The 14,556-nt window shown below is 54.9% G+C and overlaps 1 protein-coding gene and 1 long non-coding RNA gene across 2 annotated transcripts; one reads left to right on the top strand and one right to left on the bottom strand.

Annotated features, from left to right (window-relative positions):
- Positions 1–655, top strand: PPY (pancreatic polypeptide). Its single transcript, XM_042917479.1, has 3 exons — positions 1–191; positions 406–477; positions 631–655. Exons 1-3 carry the CDS (start codon positions 1–3, stop codon positions 653–655), a joined length of 288 nt encoding a protein of 95 aa, XP_042773413.1.
- A 2,475-nt stretch (positions 656–3,130) lies between these two features.
- LOC122207200 lies at positions 3,131–3,850 on the bottom strand. The gene is made up of 3 exons (XR_006196712.1): positions 3,713–3,850; positions 3,410–3,583; positions 3,131–3,246 (listed from the first exon to the last, which is right to left on the bottom strand). It is a non-coding gene; the product is annotated as an uncharacterized LOC122207200 (long non-coding RNA).
- Positions 3,851–14,556: the final 10,706 nt, after the last annotated feature.

Raw genomic sequence — 14,556 nt, 5'->3', positions numbered from 1 at the left:
ATGCCTGTCGCCCGCCGCTGCCTCTCCCTGCTGCTCCTGTCCGCCTGTGTGGCTCTGTTGCTGCAGCCACCGCTGGGTGCCCGGGGAGCGCCGCTGGAGCCGGTGTACCCGGGAGACAATGCCACGCCGGAGCAGATGGCCCAGTATGCGGCCGAGCTCCGCAGATACATCAACATGCTGACCAGGCCCAGGTGTGTGTGCGAGAGAGGGAGAGAAATCCCTGTCCCCGCGGCCCTGGCCCACGAGCCCAGCCATGCTCTTGGGAAAGCAGAGCATGTCTACTGACCAGGCCTGGAGCCCTGGGCCCTGGGTGGGATGGTGCCCAAGGGTGGGCATGAGGCGGGTAGGCTGGCCCCTGGGCACAGGTCTTCCCGCCCCCTGCCTCTCCACCTGCCCCCTCACCAGGTATGGGAAAAGAGACAGAGGAGAAACGCTGGACATCTTGGAGTGGGGCTCTCCCCACGCAGCTGCCCCCAGGTAGGTTTGCTTCCCTGCTGTGTGTGCCCAGGTCCCCGGGGGCTGTAATGGGGGTGGGGGGAGGGGAGAACACAGGCCCAGAGTTGGCCTGACGTCTCTCGAGGGCGCAAGGACTGTCCACCCCCACTGCCATGTCCTGCCCTCTCCTCACAGGGAGCTCAGCCCGATGGACGTGTAATGCCACCGCCTGCTTCCTCTGGCTCCAAGGGCAGTGCCGGCCCAGCTCTCCCCTCTGCGCCCTTGGCAATGGCCAAAGCTTGCTCCCCGCTGCTCCTCCGCAGACTAAATAAAGCAAATCAAAGTCACAGCCTCTCTGTGTGTCTCTGTGGACCCCTAGGAGGGACGGGGGGGGGGGGGGGGGGGGGGGGAGGAGCAGGCTGGCCAAATGCTCAGGAGAGAAAGGGGGAGGGGAGGGAGGCGAAGAAGGGAAAGGAAGGTATTGCCAATGATCCAGAAGGTCTGTGGGGTCTTCAGAGCCCTTCAGCTCCTCCTCCCCACTTCACAGAGGGGCAGGCCCAGGGGAGGCAGGGACTCCTTCAAGGCCATTCAGCAAGTCAGTGAGGCTTGAATTTTCCCATTTCAGCACTTTAGACTTTCCTGGTCAACAGTCTGATGACAGCCCTGCCCCTAAACGTATCCTCTCCTCCACCAATTCTTTCCTACACCCAGGCAATAGGTGAAGTACTCATTTATACTAAAGTGTCCTTGACACGGGGCGGCGGGGGGGGGGGGGGGGGGGGCGGGGTGGGCAGGGGCAACAGCCCAGCCCTGAGGAATGACTGGTGCTAAGTCATGACTGGTGCTGTATCAGCAGCATTAAGAGCCACCCGTCCCTGGACAGGTCAGAGACGTGTCACTGTGCATGTTCAGTAGGAACACGGCTCATCAGGGGGCGCGGGGCCCGGCAGAAGCATGGCCGGTGGAGGGGGACTGTGACAGGGAAGGATCTGGAGATGGGGTCATGTGCAGACTGTTGGGAAAAGGAGCTTACCGTGTGCCAGGCGCATTCAACAACGCTGTGAGGGAGATACTGTTAGCCTCACTCTACGGAGGACGAAACCGAGGCTCAGAGAGGTGCAGCCGCTTATCCAAGGTCCTGCGCAGACAACAAGCTAGTAATACAGGGCTACGGCATTGGCTATAGAATCAGATGAACTTGAGTCTGATTCCAGGATCTGCCACTTTCTGTCTGTGTGCTTTGGGGCAGGGCTATAACCTCTCTGAGCCTCAGATTCCTCATCTGTAGAGTGGGAAGGATGACAGGGTTGTCGTGAGCGTGATGTGAACACATATAAAACACTTAGCATGGTCCTCGACCAGGTAAATGCTTAGTAAATGGGAGCCTTTGAGGGGCAGACTGGTTTGCAGCTCCTGGCCAACCAGCTGCATCCACGAAGCATGCTAGAAAGATGAGCAGAGAGGAAACACACGAAGCTACACTTTCTGGAAGAGGGTGACGGTGAACTCCGCGTGGCTCCTGGATGGGGCTCTGGAGGGCAGGCTTTCCGTGATGAGAAGGAAGCGTCTTGGACGGACCAGAAACTTAAAGAGAACTTGTCCTGAGAAGTAGTGAAATCCTGGTGTAGGAGCTGCTCACGCAGCTGCAGGAGGGGAGGCCGCAGGGGGAGTCGGCCTTCTGGGAGGAGGCTGGGTTAGCCGAGAGTTCCAGCCACCCCCAGGAGTCCGGTCTTCGGCTTCCACACTCTGGTTCCATGAGGCTGAGGACCCAGATTCTGCCCCAGGGAGGCCTGCACTGAGGATAAGTCTCGAGTCTCGGTGGGCCCCAGTGGCCTTCTCCAGCCCTTGCCCTTCTTGGACACCTTGAGTAGGTGGGATGGGATAGTGTGTGTGTGTGTGTGTGTGTGTGTGTGTGTGTGTGTGTGTGTGGCAGCTATGAGGCAAAGGCATGGCTGAAGGTGATTCTCAAACCCAAGTGGGTGGATGGGAGGGGGCTGGTTTCAGCAGAACAAAGTCTGAGTTTGGATGACGGAGGCCGAAGCCCCAGAATTTTCTCTGGCAGCTAAGGGGATAGGCTCTGAACAGGGAGAGAGGTAGACACTTCCCTGGGACGGGAATTAGGATCCTGCTCAGGACACACTTGTGTGTGAGAATTGGCTCAGGAGAGATGCGTCTGCTGCTGACAGCCCCTGCCCCTGCCCAGGCCTTCTGATGGCCACCAGCCCCCAGAGGAGAGTGGCACCCTGGCACCCAGCTTCTCAGGGACAGGCCCAGGCTGGGCTCCTGCCTCTTCCCCTGCTCTGCTCATCGCCAGAGGGGCTGAGGCAGACCTGCAAGGAAAGGCAGGACACATTCTTTACCCTGAGGGGCAGGCAAAAGCACTGCGGCTTGTTCCTGTGCCAACACGGACATCTGGGCTAGCATCAAAGCTTCTGTGTGTGTGTGTGTGGGAGGGGGGGTCATGGCTGAAGCCCCTCCTTTGAGGTTGCTGGGACCGGCTCCTCTCACCTCTGCTCGCCCTCTAGTTAGAGCCCCCCCCAATGGTGCATGTGTGTAAGGTGAGGGCAGGTGGCTGGGCTGCAGGGAGAAGGCGGGGAAGAACCGCAGGGGAGTCTTTTTCACTCGCAGTAGGCGCTCCAGGGTCCCCTTCAGCCTATGGCCCCCAGAAGTCACCCCCCAGAAGTCACCAAAGCCGTAGAAATATTTCTCTTTATTGTTCTCACTGGGGGTGGGGGAGGTGGGCAGGTAGGAGTTAAGGCTCCTCGCGGAATATAAAGCGGGTCGGCGGGAGAGGAGACTTGAGCCAGGCATCTAGAGGTCAAGGCCCGGCCTGGAGAAGGAAGTCCCTGCGGCCCCCGGTATCCCCACCCCCACCCCAGGGGCTTCCTCTCCTTCCAGCCCAACCTGCCCCCAGTTCTGCAGCTCCCTATCGATCGATCGATCGATCGGTGCCAGCCTGCCCAGGCTCTCCTACCTGGGGCCCTGGGAGGAGGTCAGTGGTTATGGTTTCCCGGTGTTCTGTTGGGGAGGTTTCCTAGCATTCTCTGGTAGCGGTTTCACGGTGTTTGCTGGTGGACTTTTTGTGGTGTTCGCGGCATTCTTGGGGTTTTTAACGTTTTTAGATTTCTTGGGGTCCTTAGACTTCACGCTGGGGAACACACGTCTTTGCACAGATCACGGGGCGGCCAGGAGCGGTGGGTGGGGGTGCGGGTGGCGTCCGTTTCCTCCCCCACCCCCACCCCCTCCGTCCTCCCTCCCGCTCTCTCCCCCCGCCCACCTGCTGTTGAAGAGCTTCTCCAGGTACTTGTTGAAGTGGGCGAAGTTGGAGAGCCAATCTGCCGCCCTGGGCCCGGGGGGCTGCGGCAGCCGCATTTCCTAGCCCAGGGCGCCCCGGGGCCGCAGCAGCAGCAGCGGCACCAGGCACACCAGGACCAGTGCGCACGCGCAGCGCAGAGACGGCGTCTGGAAGGGGGGGGGGGGGGGGCAGACAGAGCCGCGGGGGAGGGGCGTCTCACGTGACGCCCACGCCGGGGGGGGGCGTGGCCGGGTGCGCGAGCCCCGCGCCGGCGCTCACGCTCAGTGGCGCGTCTGCCTGTGGGACGCACACAGGCGCGCGAGGCCGTCAGGGACATCCCGGTGCCTGGGTGTCCCGACCGAGAGGGGCGCAGCTGGACCCGCAGTGATGCGCCTGCGCGCGCAAAGCACCGGGGAAACGCGGCTGGCGGGGATGAACCGGGACGCGCGCCCTCGGATGGACCGGGAGGATTGCGTGGAGCCAGCGGTCAGCTCCCCCCCCTCCAATCTCAATCTCTCTCTCTCTCTCTCTCTCTCTCTCTCTCTCTCTCTCTCTCTCTCTCTCTCTCTCTCTCTCTCTCTCTCGCCTCCTTGCTGTTCCTCAAAAATGCCAGACAGGCCGTTCTCTGCCTGGAAGACTTCCTCCAGGGGTCCGCAGGGCCAACTTCCTCCCCGCCTCGGGCATCAGCTCAAAATCAACCTCCTAAATGGGTCCTACCCCTGTTTACAATTGCAGCCCATCCCTTCATCTGGTTCTACTTTCCCCCTCCATTTCACCTTTAACCTTTATATTCTGTGCTTTTAAAAATTGTCTTCATCTCTCCCAAGAGGCACGCCCCGCCCCCGGCCAGTGGAAGCACCATCACCCCTGGGCCTTTTGCCTGTTTTGCTCACGGATGTAGCACAAGCACCTAGAACAGTGCCTGACGCTTCGCAGGTGCTCAATAAAACATGTTACGCGAATGCCTAATGTGGCCACATCCTGGAAAGCCCGCCCGGGGATCCCCACGTATGCCCCCAGCTGTGCACGGAGAACTTTGTGCTGGCGACCCACGCGCACGTCTGGTGACTCGCAGACTGTGACGCCCATTCACTTAATACACACCCTCCAGGGCCTCTGGGACCCTCAGCCCTCTCTTGACCAGGCACGCCCCTCATCCTCCCTGCCCAAAGCAGGGGCAGGAGACCCTGGCAGCTGTTCTGGCCATCAGATTGGCAGAAGGGCTGCCCTGGCCTCACTCCTTCATGCCCTTAGTGCCTGGGGAAGGGCCCTTGGTGCCAGCCTCCGTCCCCAAGCTCCTGGAGAGCACAGCTGACAGGGGTCCCGGACTTGGCCATCAGACATTACCATGGTTCTGGGCAGGCACAGAGCGGCACAGCGGAAGGGCATCTGTCCAGGATCCCCCGGGGCTCTTTATATCCATGCCCCCTTCCCCGCTAAGGTCCCCCCACCCCAGCTCGGCCTCCTCCCGCCCCTGTGTCTTAACCTGGGAGTTGGGAACAGGGAGAAAGCGGGGGTGGAAGCACATGGACTGCCAGCTGTCCCGACCCCGGGGCACAGTTCCTGCCAGGGGCCCAGAGGTGTGGGCGGCGGAGGCTGGAGGCACCGGGGAGGAGGGTCACGTTTTGCTTCGAGTCTAAAGATTCTAGGGAGGGACAGTCTCTGGGGTTGAGAAGGGGCTGAGCTTCGCCCAGGGACTGTTCTTGGGGTTGGGAGGGGGCTGTGCTGAGAGACCAGGTGCGCTTCCCCCCCACCCCCCCCTCAGCCGGGGCCTCAGCAGCCCTACTCCTGGCTTCAGAGCTGCTGGCAGGGGCATGGGTGAAGTTAAGGTTTCTGCCTTTAGGATTGCAAGCCCTACTGCTCATCCTGGAGATTTTCACGGCCTGTGTAGCCACCTTGGAGACCCTGATGGGAGACCTGCAGAACTTTCTAAAGTGTGGTGGGCCTTGGCTGCCTCAGTGATGAACTCAGGCCTTGAGCTGCCTCAGGTCACAGAGCTTTGGCCGTGCGGCCTGTCAGGGCCCCTCTACCTGCCCAATGGTGCTGCTTTTCTGTGGCGGGGTTGTAAAAAGCGGACTGAAGCTTTTTCATGCCAGTCCCTGTCTCCCTGCCCCCCCACCCCCCAGAAGGGACACAGTAGGAAGAGCAGGGGCTTCTGGGTAGGAATCCTCACTTTACTACTTCCTGGCTGTGTGACCCTGATTAAGGGGCATTATCTCCCCTGAGCCTCCGCATCCTCACCTGTGAAATGGAGCTAACCACACCTATAGCCTTGGGGTTGTTGTGAGCAGTTGAGTAGGATGATGTAGCTGAAGCCCTTGGGCAGCTTCTGGCACACAATGATGTGAGCCCCTCCACTCAGGGATGCACCCTCTGCCCCCATCCTCACTTCTCCCTTGGGGGAAGGGATGAGAAACTCAATGTCAATGTCACCGAAGTTTCTGCGATGGTTCAGCAGCCAAGTGAGACGGGACTGCGTTCCCACAGAGCCAAGACTCTCAAGAAAAAGAAATGAGGTTCCTATGATAAAATTCCATAGTGCAGATTGGGAGGAGAGATGTAGATATCAGTGTAGATATCAAATGTAGATATCAGATGTAGATATCAAATCCCAACAAATGGACCATATATATATTAAAGTTAGTTTATTTTGAGAGAGAGAGAGAGAGAGAGAGAGAGAGAGAGAGAGATAGCATGCCCTTGCTCAAGCGAGGGCAGAGCAGAGAGAGACTCCCAAGTAGTGGCTCGAACTCACAAACCGTGAGATCATGACCTGAGCCAAAATCAAGAGTTGGATGCTTAACTGGCTGGCCACCCGGGTGCCCACAAACAGGCTATCTTTTATTTCATCTAGGCACAAGCCCACTGTTGATGACCCCGTGCCTGAAAGAGCTCAAATGATGTGCCCTCGTACAGCCTTGGCTTTGAGGACCCAAACTGCCCTTACAAACCCCAGGGCTTTCACTCTCAGTCCCTCACTCTTCTCCACTCACTCACTCATTCCAGGAACTGTCACGTGCTGAGGGATGGTGTTCCTCTACCCTCCTTCCTGGCAGAAGAAGAGAAAATGCTTGATGGGGTGAGCAGGCTGGGGAAGGAGGCAGAAAGCACTGAATATTATTATCACAATCACAAAATATTATCACAGTCCTCATAGCCCTGCCGAGTATCTTATCTATTTATTTACTAATAACTGATAATCACTGCAGTTGCTCAGGCATCATCAACTGCTTTTGCGTTTGAGGAAACAGACTCAGAGAAATTATGAGACTACCCAAGGCTAGTGGGGCTGAGACGCAAGCTCAGGATGGTCTCAGATCTGGAGAAGCGGTCCCAGCTTCTTGGGAAGCCACCCTGTCTCTGTCCCTCGGGATTCAGGCCATCTGCAGTTCGGAGTTCCCCTCGATCACTTCTCGGTCCCTTGGCCTGTCAGCTACTCCTGACTCTGAGTGGGTTTTCTCGCCAAGCTCTGCGCCCCCTCCCCCCTTTCCATTCTCCCTCCATCTGCTTGGCTCTGTTTCTCCTAGAGGCCTTTTTGAGTAAACTCTTCCCTGTTCCTCCAGGTCTGGTGGTCAAGACACAGGCACTGATATCAGAATGACCTGGGTTCCAAGCCTGGCATAATCGCTCGTTGGCTGTGTGTCCCTAGACAAGTCGCTTTGCTTCTCTGATCATGATGTCCTCAGCTATGGGGGAAACACCAGGGCTAGGTCATGGGGCTATTGGGAGACGAAGCTGAGAGAAGGATTCTCAGGCTTCCGGCCCCGAGTCTTCCTTGAATTTTGTGAGTTGTCCCAGGACCCTTCAGAGAACCCCCCTTTTGCTTCATCTGGTCTTAAATTGGATTTTTACTTGTTACTGAGCCAAACCAAAGCAAACTGAAAAAAAAAAAAAAAAAAAAAAAACTTTGGCTAACAAGCCTTCCATTATTTCCTGGATTAAACCCAAACTTCTTAGTATGACGTTTGAGGTCGCTCACAATGTGACCACAGCCCACTTAAAAAAACACACAAAGCCTTCAAACACAATTTTATAGGAGTATAATTTAAACACAATAAAATTCGTCTATTTGAAGTGTACAGGCGGATGAGTTTTGACAAATGTGTAACCACCCCCACAGTCAAGACACAGAACATTTCCATCGCCTGAGCTGGTTCGCTCCTGCCCCTTTCCAGTTCATCTGGCCCCAAATGACTAGTGATTTGATCTCTATAGATTAGTTTTGCCTGTTTCCGACTTCGTATAAATGGCATCAAACAGTCTGTTCTTTTTGTCTGGCTTCTTCCACTCAGCATAACGTTTTTGACATTCTTTTGTATTGCCAGGCACATCGGCCATTTGTTCTTTTTTATTGCTGAGTAGAACTGTCCCTGGATGAGGATGTACCGACCATCGGTTTATCATTCCCCTGTCCTGGAAGTTTGCTTTTCCACCCACTCTCTTTAGCCACATCACCTGCTCATGGGCAAGTTCTTCCCTCAACGGACCTGTCTGACCCTCCGCCTGTTAAGACTCCAGTGGCCTCCTGAACAGCTCTGCACTTTCATACCCCAGCCCTTGCTTGTCCCTTCTATCTGGAATGAGCGTCTTCCACTCTTCTGCCTGGCACAGTCCCAGGTGGGACTCCGTTCTGGCCGTTCCTTTTCTGCGAAGCCTCCCCCGTCCCCTCCCTGCCCTACCCCGGGGTCCTTGGCTCCTCTGCAGAGAGGATATCCGGATATCGAGAGGCAGATATCCACTAACTAGCCTGGCAGTCCTCACCCGTCCGCACGCCAGGCCCATCGTCTGATGATGATCCCTTACCTATTCCCATCCTTGGCTGTACGCTGCAATGAACCGGAGGACTTTCCAACTACCACTATACGGTCCTGCCCCCAGGGTCCGAACCGTGTAATCGATCACCCACCTGATGGCAGGCACGGCTTTAGGTGCTGGAGTTACAGTAGTCAATAAGATATAGTCATTATCTTCAAAGAACCTCACAGTAGTGGGAGTAGGTACTTCTCGAATGGACTAGTTAATAGTTCAAGAACGATCTACCAATCCCTGTTGGGGACTTGGGGCCGGAAGCCTGAGGGTTTTGGGGGGCGCCTGGGTGGCTCAGTCGGTTAAGCATCTGACTTCCGCTCAGGTCATGATCTCACGGTTCGTGAGTTCGAGCCCCGCATCGGGCTCTGTGCTGACGGCTCAGAGCCTGGAGCCTGCTTCGGATTCTGTGTCTCCCTCTGTCTCTGCCCCTCCCCCGCTCATGCTCTGTCTCTCTCCTTAAAAAATAAATTAAAACATTTTTTAAAAATTAAAAAAAAAAAAAGAAAGAAGGTTATTAGCCCCTTTATGAGCAGAGTGGGAAATTGTCAGCTTGGATACATATTTTGATGGAGTGGGAAGGGAATTCAGGAAATGAATTCCAATTCCCAAACCTCCCATTTTATAGATGAGAAAAGCCAAGGCCAAGTAGCCAGGTTTTCTGCACTGGAGGAGGAAGGGGGTCTCTAAAAGCCAGAAGGTTCTTGCCTTAGGGCTTCACTGCTAGCCACTCTTGAGAACTGCTCAGCTCTTCTCAAGCCCAGGGTCGGATGCCAAGTTAATAAAAGATTTAGGACCCATTCGCAAAAGTATTTTAATCAAGCCTGGACAAATTCAAGATTACTTTAAGCTGTGACGGATAACAGCGAAGGATTAGCTAGAAAGACTACAAATTGTGTCTAGAAGTTAATTTCTTGTAATGCTGATAATTTTATGCACTGTCTTAAATTAAGTCACATTTAAATGTTATGTAAGTGCAGCAGTTTCTGTGAGTTATCATATTTTTGTAGACTGGAGAACAATTTATAGAAAACTAAGCAAGTTTCTTTACTAACAAAACCTGCTAAAGCTTAGCTCTGCCACTTGCTTGCTGTGCGATCCTGGGCAGACAAGTCACTGAGCTCGTCTAACCTTTCATTTCTTCATCTATGAAGAAATGAAAGCCAGAAATAGTACCTATGAAGTAAGGCCGAGGCCGCACGACCTGGGGCCAAATCGCCGCTCCATCACCTAGCAGTGGAATGCCTCTGGGCAAATTTCTTAGTCTCTGTGGCCCCCAGTGCCTTCGTCTGTAAAATGGGGTCATAGTAGTCCGCCTCTCGACGAGTTGTTATGAGGACCAAAGGCATGTATACGGGCGAAGGGACTGGAACTGTTGCGGGCTGAGGGTTCACAAACGGCCGCTGTGGTGCGGATCGTGGTTGGAGCACGGAGTGGCAGCCCACGAGTGCAGGATAAAGCTTTGAATTATGAGTAAGCTTTCTGAAAATTAAAAGGAGGCAAATCTCAGCAGTGGGGGTGAAGTGAGTAGGCAAATGCCCCAGACACAGTGGAGAGGAAAGAGCTACCCCACTTCTCCTAATTCCATACTATCTCTCCTCCTCCCCCAGGAAGCGTGGAATAGGGCCCATCTGGCCATCTGGCCCAGGAAGTAGGAGGCTGGGGCACTTCGGTGCTGTCAGAGTTCAATTCTCACGGCAGGCACTAGAGACAGCTCGGGGCAAAGCAGGCTTTGCGTGTGAGCTGTGACCCTGAAGGTGGTGACCTCAGACAGGAGAGTGCACATCGTGGGCCCAGTGTGGCTAAACCCCGACGCGGAGGGCAGCAGAAGGTGGTGGTGGGGAGGCTTGGAGCTGAGCAGTTGGAGCCAAGCAGGGCTGGGGGCGAAGAGCCTTTGCTGTGTGTGTCAGGGGAGGGGCAGAAAACGGATCGGGGCCTGGGGCCTCCCTGCATTCCGGGGAAGGGGCCATGGCCAGGGCATGCCCTGAACAACATTGCCGTGGTTCACAAAGCGCTTTTATGTGGGTCACCCGCTCCAGTCTATACAGGGCCTGTGAGATGGATATTACCCAGCCCAGGCCAAACTGGTCTTGCCTGAAGTCTCCCAGCAAGCCGCCCTAATGATCTCCATGGCCCCCCGTCCCTTCTGTCTCTGCCCCAACCCCACTCTGCGAGTGCTCCCTCGGCCCAGGGTGTGGGTGCGTGCATGCACGCCCGCACACGCAGCCCTCTTCCAGGTCACCGATTCAAGCAGGGACACCCCTCTCTCCTTTCTTTCTGTCTCTAAACAACAACTCAAGTGCCTCACACAGCCCACAGGGCATACGTATATTCCCACTGTCTATAGCCTCCCTCCACTCTCTCCCCCTTTGGCCCCTCATCCCTGCCTGTCCGGGTCTACAGGAGCAGTCCAAGGCATAATCGGTTTACGAGGGTCTCCAGCAATGGATATTGGGTTTTGGGGCTACTGGGGTGGCTAGCAAGACTCCCTCCCACTCTTAAGGTCTGCATTGCCTTTTGCAAGCTCGTCCCCACTCTGGTGATGGGCTACTTATTCCTGGCCCCTGATGTGGCGTCCATAGCAAAGCCCTCGGCACCCTGGTGGGGGAAATGGAGGAAGAAGAGGAAAAGAGAAGTGGGTGGCACAGACAGGGCTGGGCAAGATGCCACCAATGGTTGTGTGGGCAGCGGGAAGAGGACACACAATCCATACCAAATACCTGGGGATCCAGAAGCCCTGGGACGTCCCATGCCCTGGAGGACCTGAGGTCAGTTATGGGCACACCAGATATCCAGAGGCAGAGATTAAACATCCGCTGCCCAGAGGGCACCTTGCTAGAGCCTCTTCGACCCAGACCCAAAGGGGAACATTTTCGGAGCACTTCCTGTGTGCCTTGCATTGTGGCAGCCACTTTACATCTGTCCTCTCCCAAGGCGGAGGCTGTTATGCCCATTGTACACATGAAAAAAACTGAGACCCAGAGAGGTAACTGGCCTGGGACACACACATCACCCACGTATATATATGCAGTGAGAGTTTCAAACTTGTTTGTTTGTTTGTTTATCTATTTATCTATTTATTTATTCTATTGAAAGATATAGCCAATAGGAAAGATTTCCAGAACAAGACTGGCAAGTTGCAGCGGTGGGGGGGGTGAGAAGTTGAAGCGGGTGGGTCTAGACAGACTTGGGATAGCTGTTGGCGGCCCCTGCTGGCCATTATCGGGAGTGTAACATCACTCTACACCGCGCGAGAGCTGCCTGAAACTCACAACAGCCACTCTCTGTGTCCTGATTCCCAAAGCCCTGGGATGAACATCCACCAGAGGAAAGCCTTGATTTTAGGGGAAGCAGAGACACTGCCTGCACCCTTGTGACCTGCGGAGGCTGGAAGACTGAACTAATTACAGACCACAGAGAAGACTCTATCCCCCTCGCCCTTTCCCCCTTTTCCCAGCACGGTGGGCAGCCACTGACTGGCATGGGATGCGTTGTGAACCTCTCCAACCGGCTTCCCTTCTCAGCTACTCTATCTCCCACCAGTAGTACCTCTCATTCCTTGGGGACCGCTTACTGCACCTCTGTTATGACATTCAACTATACCACCAGGCACCACCCGCCTCCCCGATCTCCACCCCAGTCTGTGAGCTCCAGGAGATCAGGAGTCACTGAACCTGGCATCCAAGCTGGCATCTGACTCGGTATGATGGAAGCTGGCCCCTTGTCTGAAACAGAATAGGAGCATCCTACTCTGCATCAAGAAATTCTTCTCCCCACACCAGAACCTCACCAGGCTGTTGTGAGAATCAGCTTATCAATTGTAAGGTCCTAAAAAGATGTGAGGGGCTGGCATTCTGTAAGGCCCTTTTAGAAAGATACTTGTTGACTGACTACTGGGGTGTGTATGTGGGGGAAAGCAGCTGGTAAAAATAACAAATTGGGCTCCACCTCCCTCGTGGGCCAGAGTCTGGGATTCCACCTTGTCTTGGGGATCCTGAATGGAATTGAAGGTTTGTTATGGGTTGCTATGGCATTATAGTTGCCTGATTGAAAAGAAGTAATTAATATTTCAGAGGGATTCAAGATCCTTCCACTTCCCAACCAAATGCAATGAGCTGAGTGATTCTCTGCTTAGACGTGGACAGGTGACAGTGGAGGGTAGCCTTCATAACGGGAAGGGGACTTTTTTTCTGAGTTGAATTAGGAGGATCTTCTGGTTTGAGGGCTGAGGAGGGGGTTGACAACCGTGCCCCAGCAAGCTTCTGGTTGGCAACTGAAGCCTGCAATTCCAGGATTCACCATCTGGGGTCGCTAACTACCTTTCTTCTCCTCCCTCAGTAAGGGCGGAGAGCATGGATGCTCATGGCTTTCAGCAGAGTTTGGCCTGGTGTTATGCCTTTTCCCTATACCTATATAACCAAGAGCCCTCCAGAGCTCATCAGGGGTGAACTGAGTCTCTTGGGGCCCTGGGGCCAGTCTCCTGCTTCCTGGATGGAATCACAAGTCAAGCCCATTTCTGAGATTTCCAGGCAAGATTCCAGGATGTAGTCCATTTCTCTCTCTCTCTCTCTCATTTAAAATGTTTATCTTGGGGCACCTGGGTGGCTCAGTCAGTTGAGCATCTGACTTCAGCTCGGGTCATGATCTCACGGTCTGTGAGTTCGAGCCCCATGTCGGGCTCTGTGCTGACAGCTCAGAGCCTGGAGCCTGCTTCGGATTCTGTGTCTCCCTCTCTCTCTTCCCCTCCCCTGCTCATGCTCTGTCTCTCTCTGTCTCAAGAATAAAAACATTAAAAAAAAAAAAAATAAAAAAAAATAAAATGTTTATCTTGAGAGTGAGAGCGTGCACGCGCAAGTCAGGGACCAGCAGAGAGAGAAGGGGAGAGAGAAAAAAAAAAGAAGAATCCCAAACTAACTGTCAGCGCAGAGCTGACTTGGGGCTTGATCTCACATGAGATCATGACTTGAGCTGAAATCAAGAAGCAGAGACTTAACGGACTGAGCACCCAGGCGCCCCTTTCTTTCTTCTTTAAGATTTTTTAAAAAGTAATTTTGACACTCAAAGTGGGACTTAAACTTACAACTCAGAGATCAAGAGCCGCAAGCACCACCACTGAGACAGCCAGGAGCTTCGTTCCATTTCTGACATTAGGATCCCAGCTAGCAAGAAAGAGGGATAATCTCTGCATATTCCGGAAGGCGATTGGAGGGGGTGGGAGAACACTGAAGTCAGAAAGGTACCGTGGCTGGCCCCAAATGCTCAGCCCTTTGAACCAAGGATGGTCTCCAGGCTGAACTTCCAAGTATTCAAGGCCATACACTATCTTTTACAAGCAGGTCTGGGGTGGAGCCAGAGGCTGGGCTAAGGCAGGCAACTAACTGGGTTTAACACTTTATTTACTTCTTGAGATGGAACTCTGAAGACTGGATAGCAAGTTACTTCTTTCCCTATTCCGTAGGAAGGGTATGGACTAGCTCTCCGATCCAGACTTAAAATAAGATCTCAAACTACTCCTGGAAGGCATTTCCCCCATTTTTGCAAATTCTTCCAGAGTGGCTGGGATCCAACTATCCACCATTCGAGTCCTTGGAAGCTGCCCCTGAGCCCGAGACCCTCTGGGGATGGGTCTCTTGCCCCTTGGGGAATCTTCCTAAAGGGAACTCCTGTTCCCTTTTCCGAAGCGGGGAGAGGGATAGCGGGGAGAGGCGAGGCCCGCCTGAAACTGGAACGCGGGTCTAAGCGGAGAGAAGGGAGCAATCTTTCACCATCGCCCTTTTAAGGGATCGCTGGGCGCCGAGGGACACGGGTGGGTACAGGTCCCAGCCTGTGCTTCCCCGAGTGGAAAGAGAGCAGGGGGTCTTGGGCTGCTTGGTGTCTCCCAAACCACCACCTCCCCGCCTACCCTCCAGCCGCTCGGGAAGGCTACTTTCTCCGGCCTTTCCCGCGACGTCCGTATCCCCCTCCCTTCCTCTCCCCTCTCCGTCTCCGCCCCCTCGCGCAGAGGAGGCCTCGCCGCTTTA

Source organism: Panthera leo, chromosome E1, assembly GCF_018350215.1.
Source record: "Panthera leo isolate Ple1 chromosome E1, P.leo_Ple1_pat1.1, whole genome shotgun sequence".
Classification (NCBI taxonomy): domain Eukaryota; kingdom Metazoa; phylum Chordata; class Mammalia; order Carnivora; family Felidae; genus Panthera; species Panthera leo.
This window is presented reverse-complemented; position numbering and strand designations above follow the sequence as displayed.

Bases quoted from the DNA above. Each gene is read 5' to 3' on its own strand.
- PPY (XM_042917479.1), top strand. From the start codon at position 1: ATGCCTGTCGCCCGCCGCTGCCTCTCCCTGCTGCTCCTGTCCGCCTGT. The intron at 192-405 runs GTGTGTGTGCGA...CCCCCTCACCAG, and splicing joins AACATGCTGACCAGGCCCAG to GTATGGGAAAAGAGACAGAG. The intron at 478-630 runs GTAGGTTTGCTT...CTCTCCTCACAG, and splicing joins CCCCACGCAGCTGCCCCCAG to GGAGCTCAGCCCGATGGACG.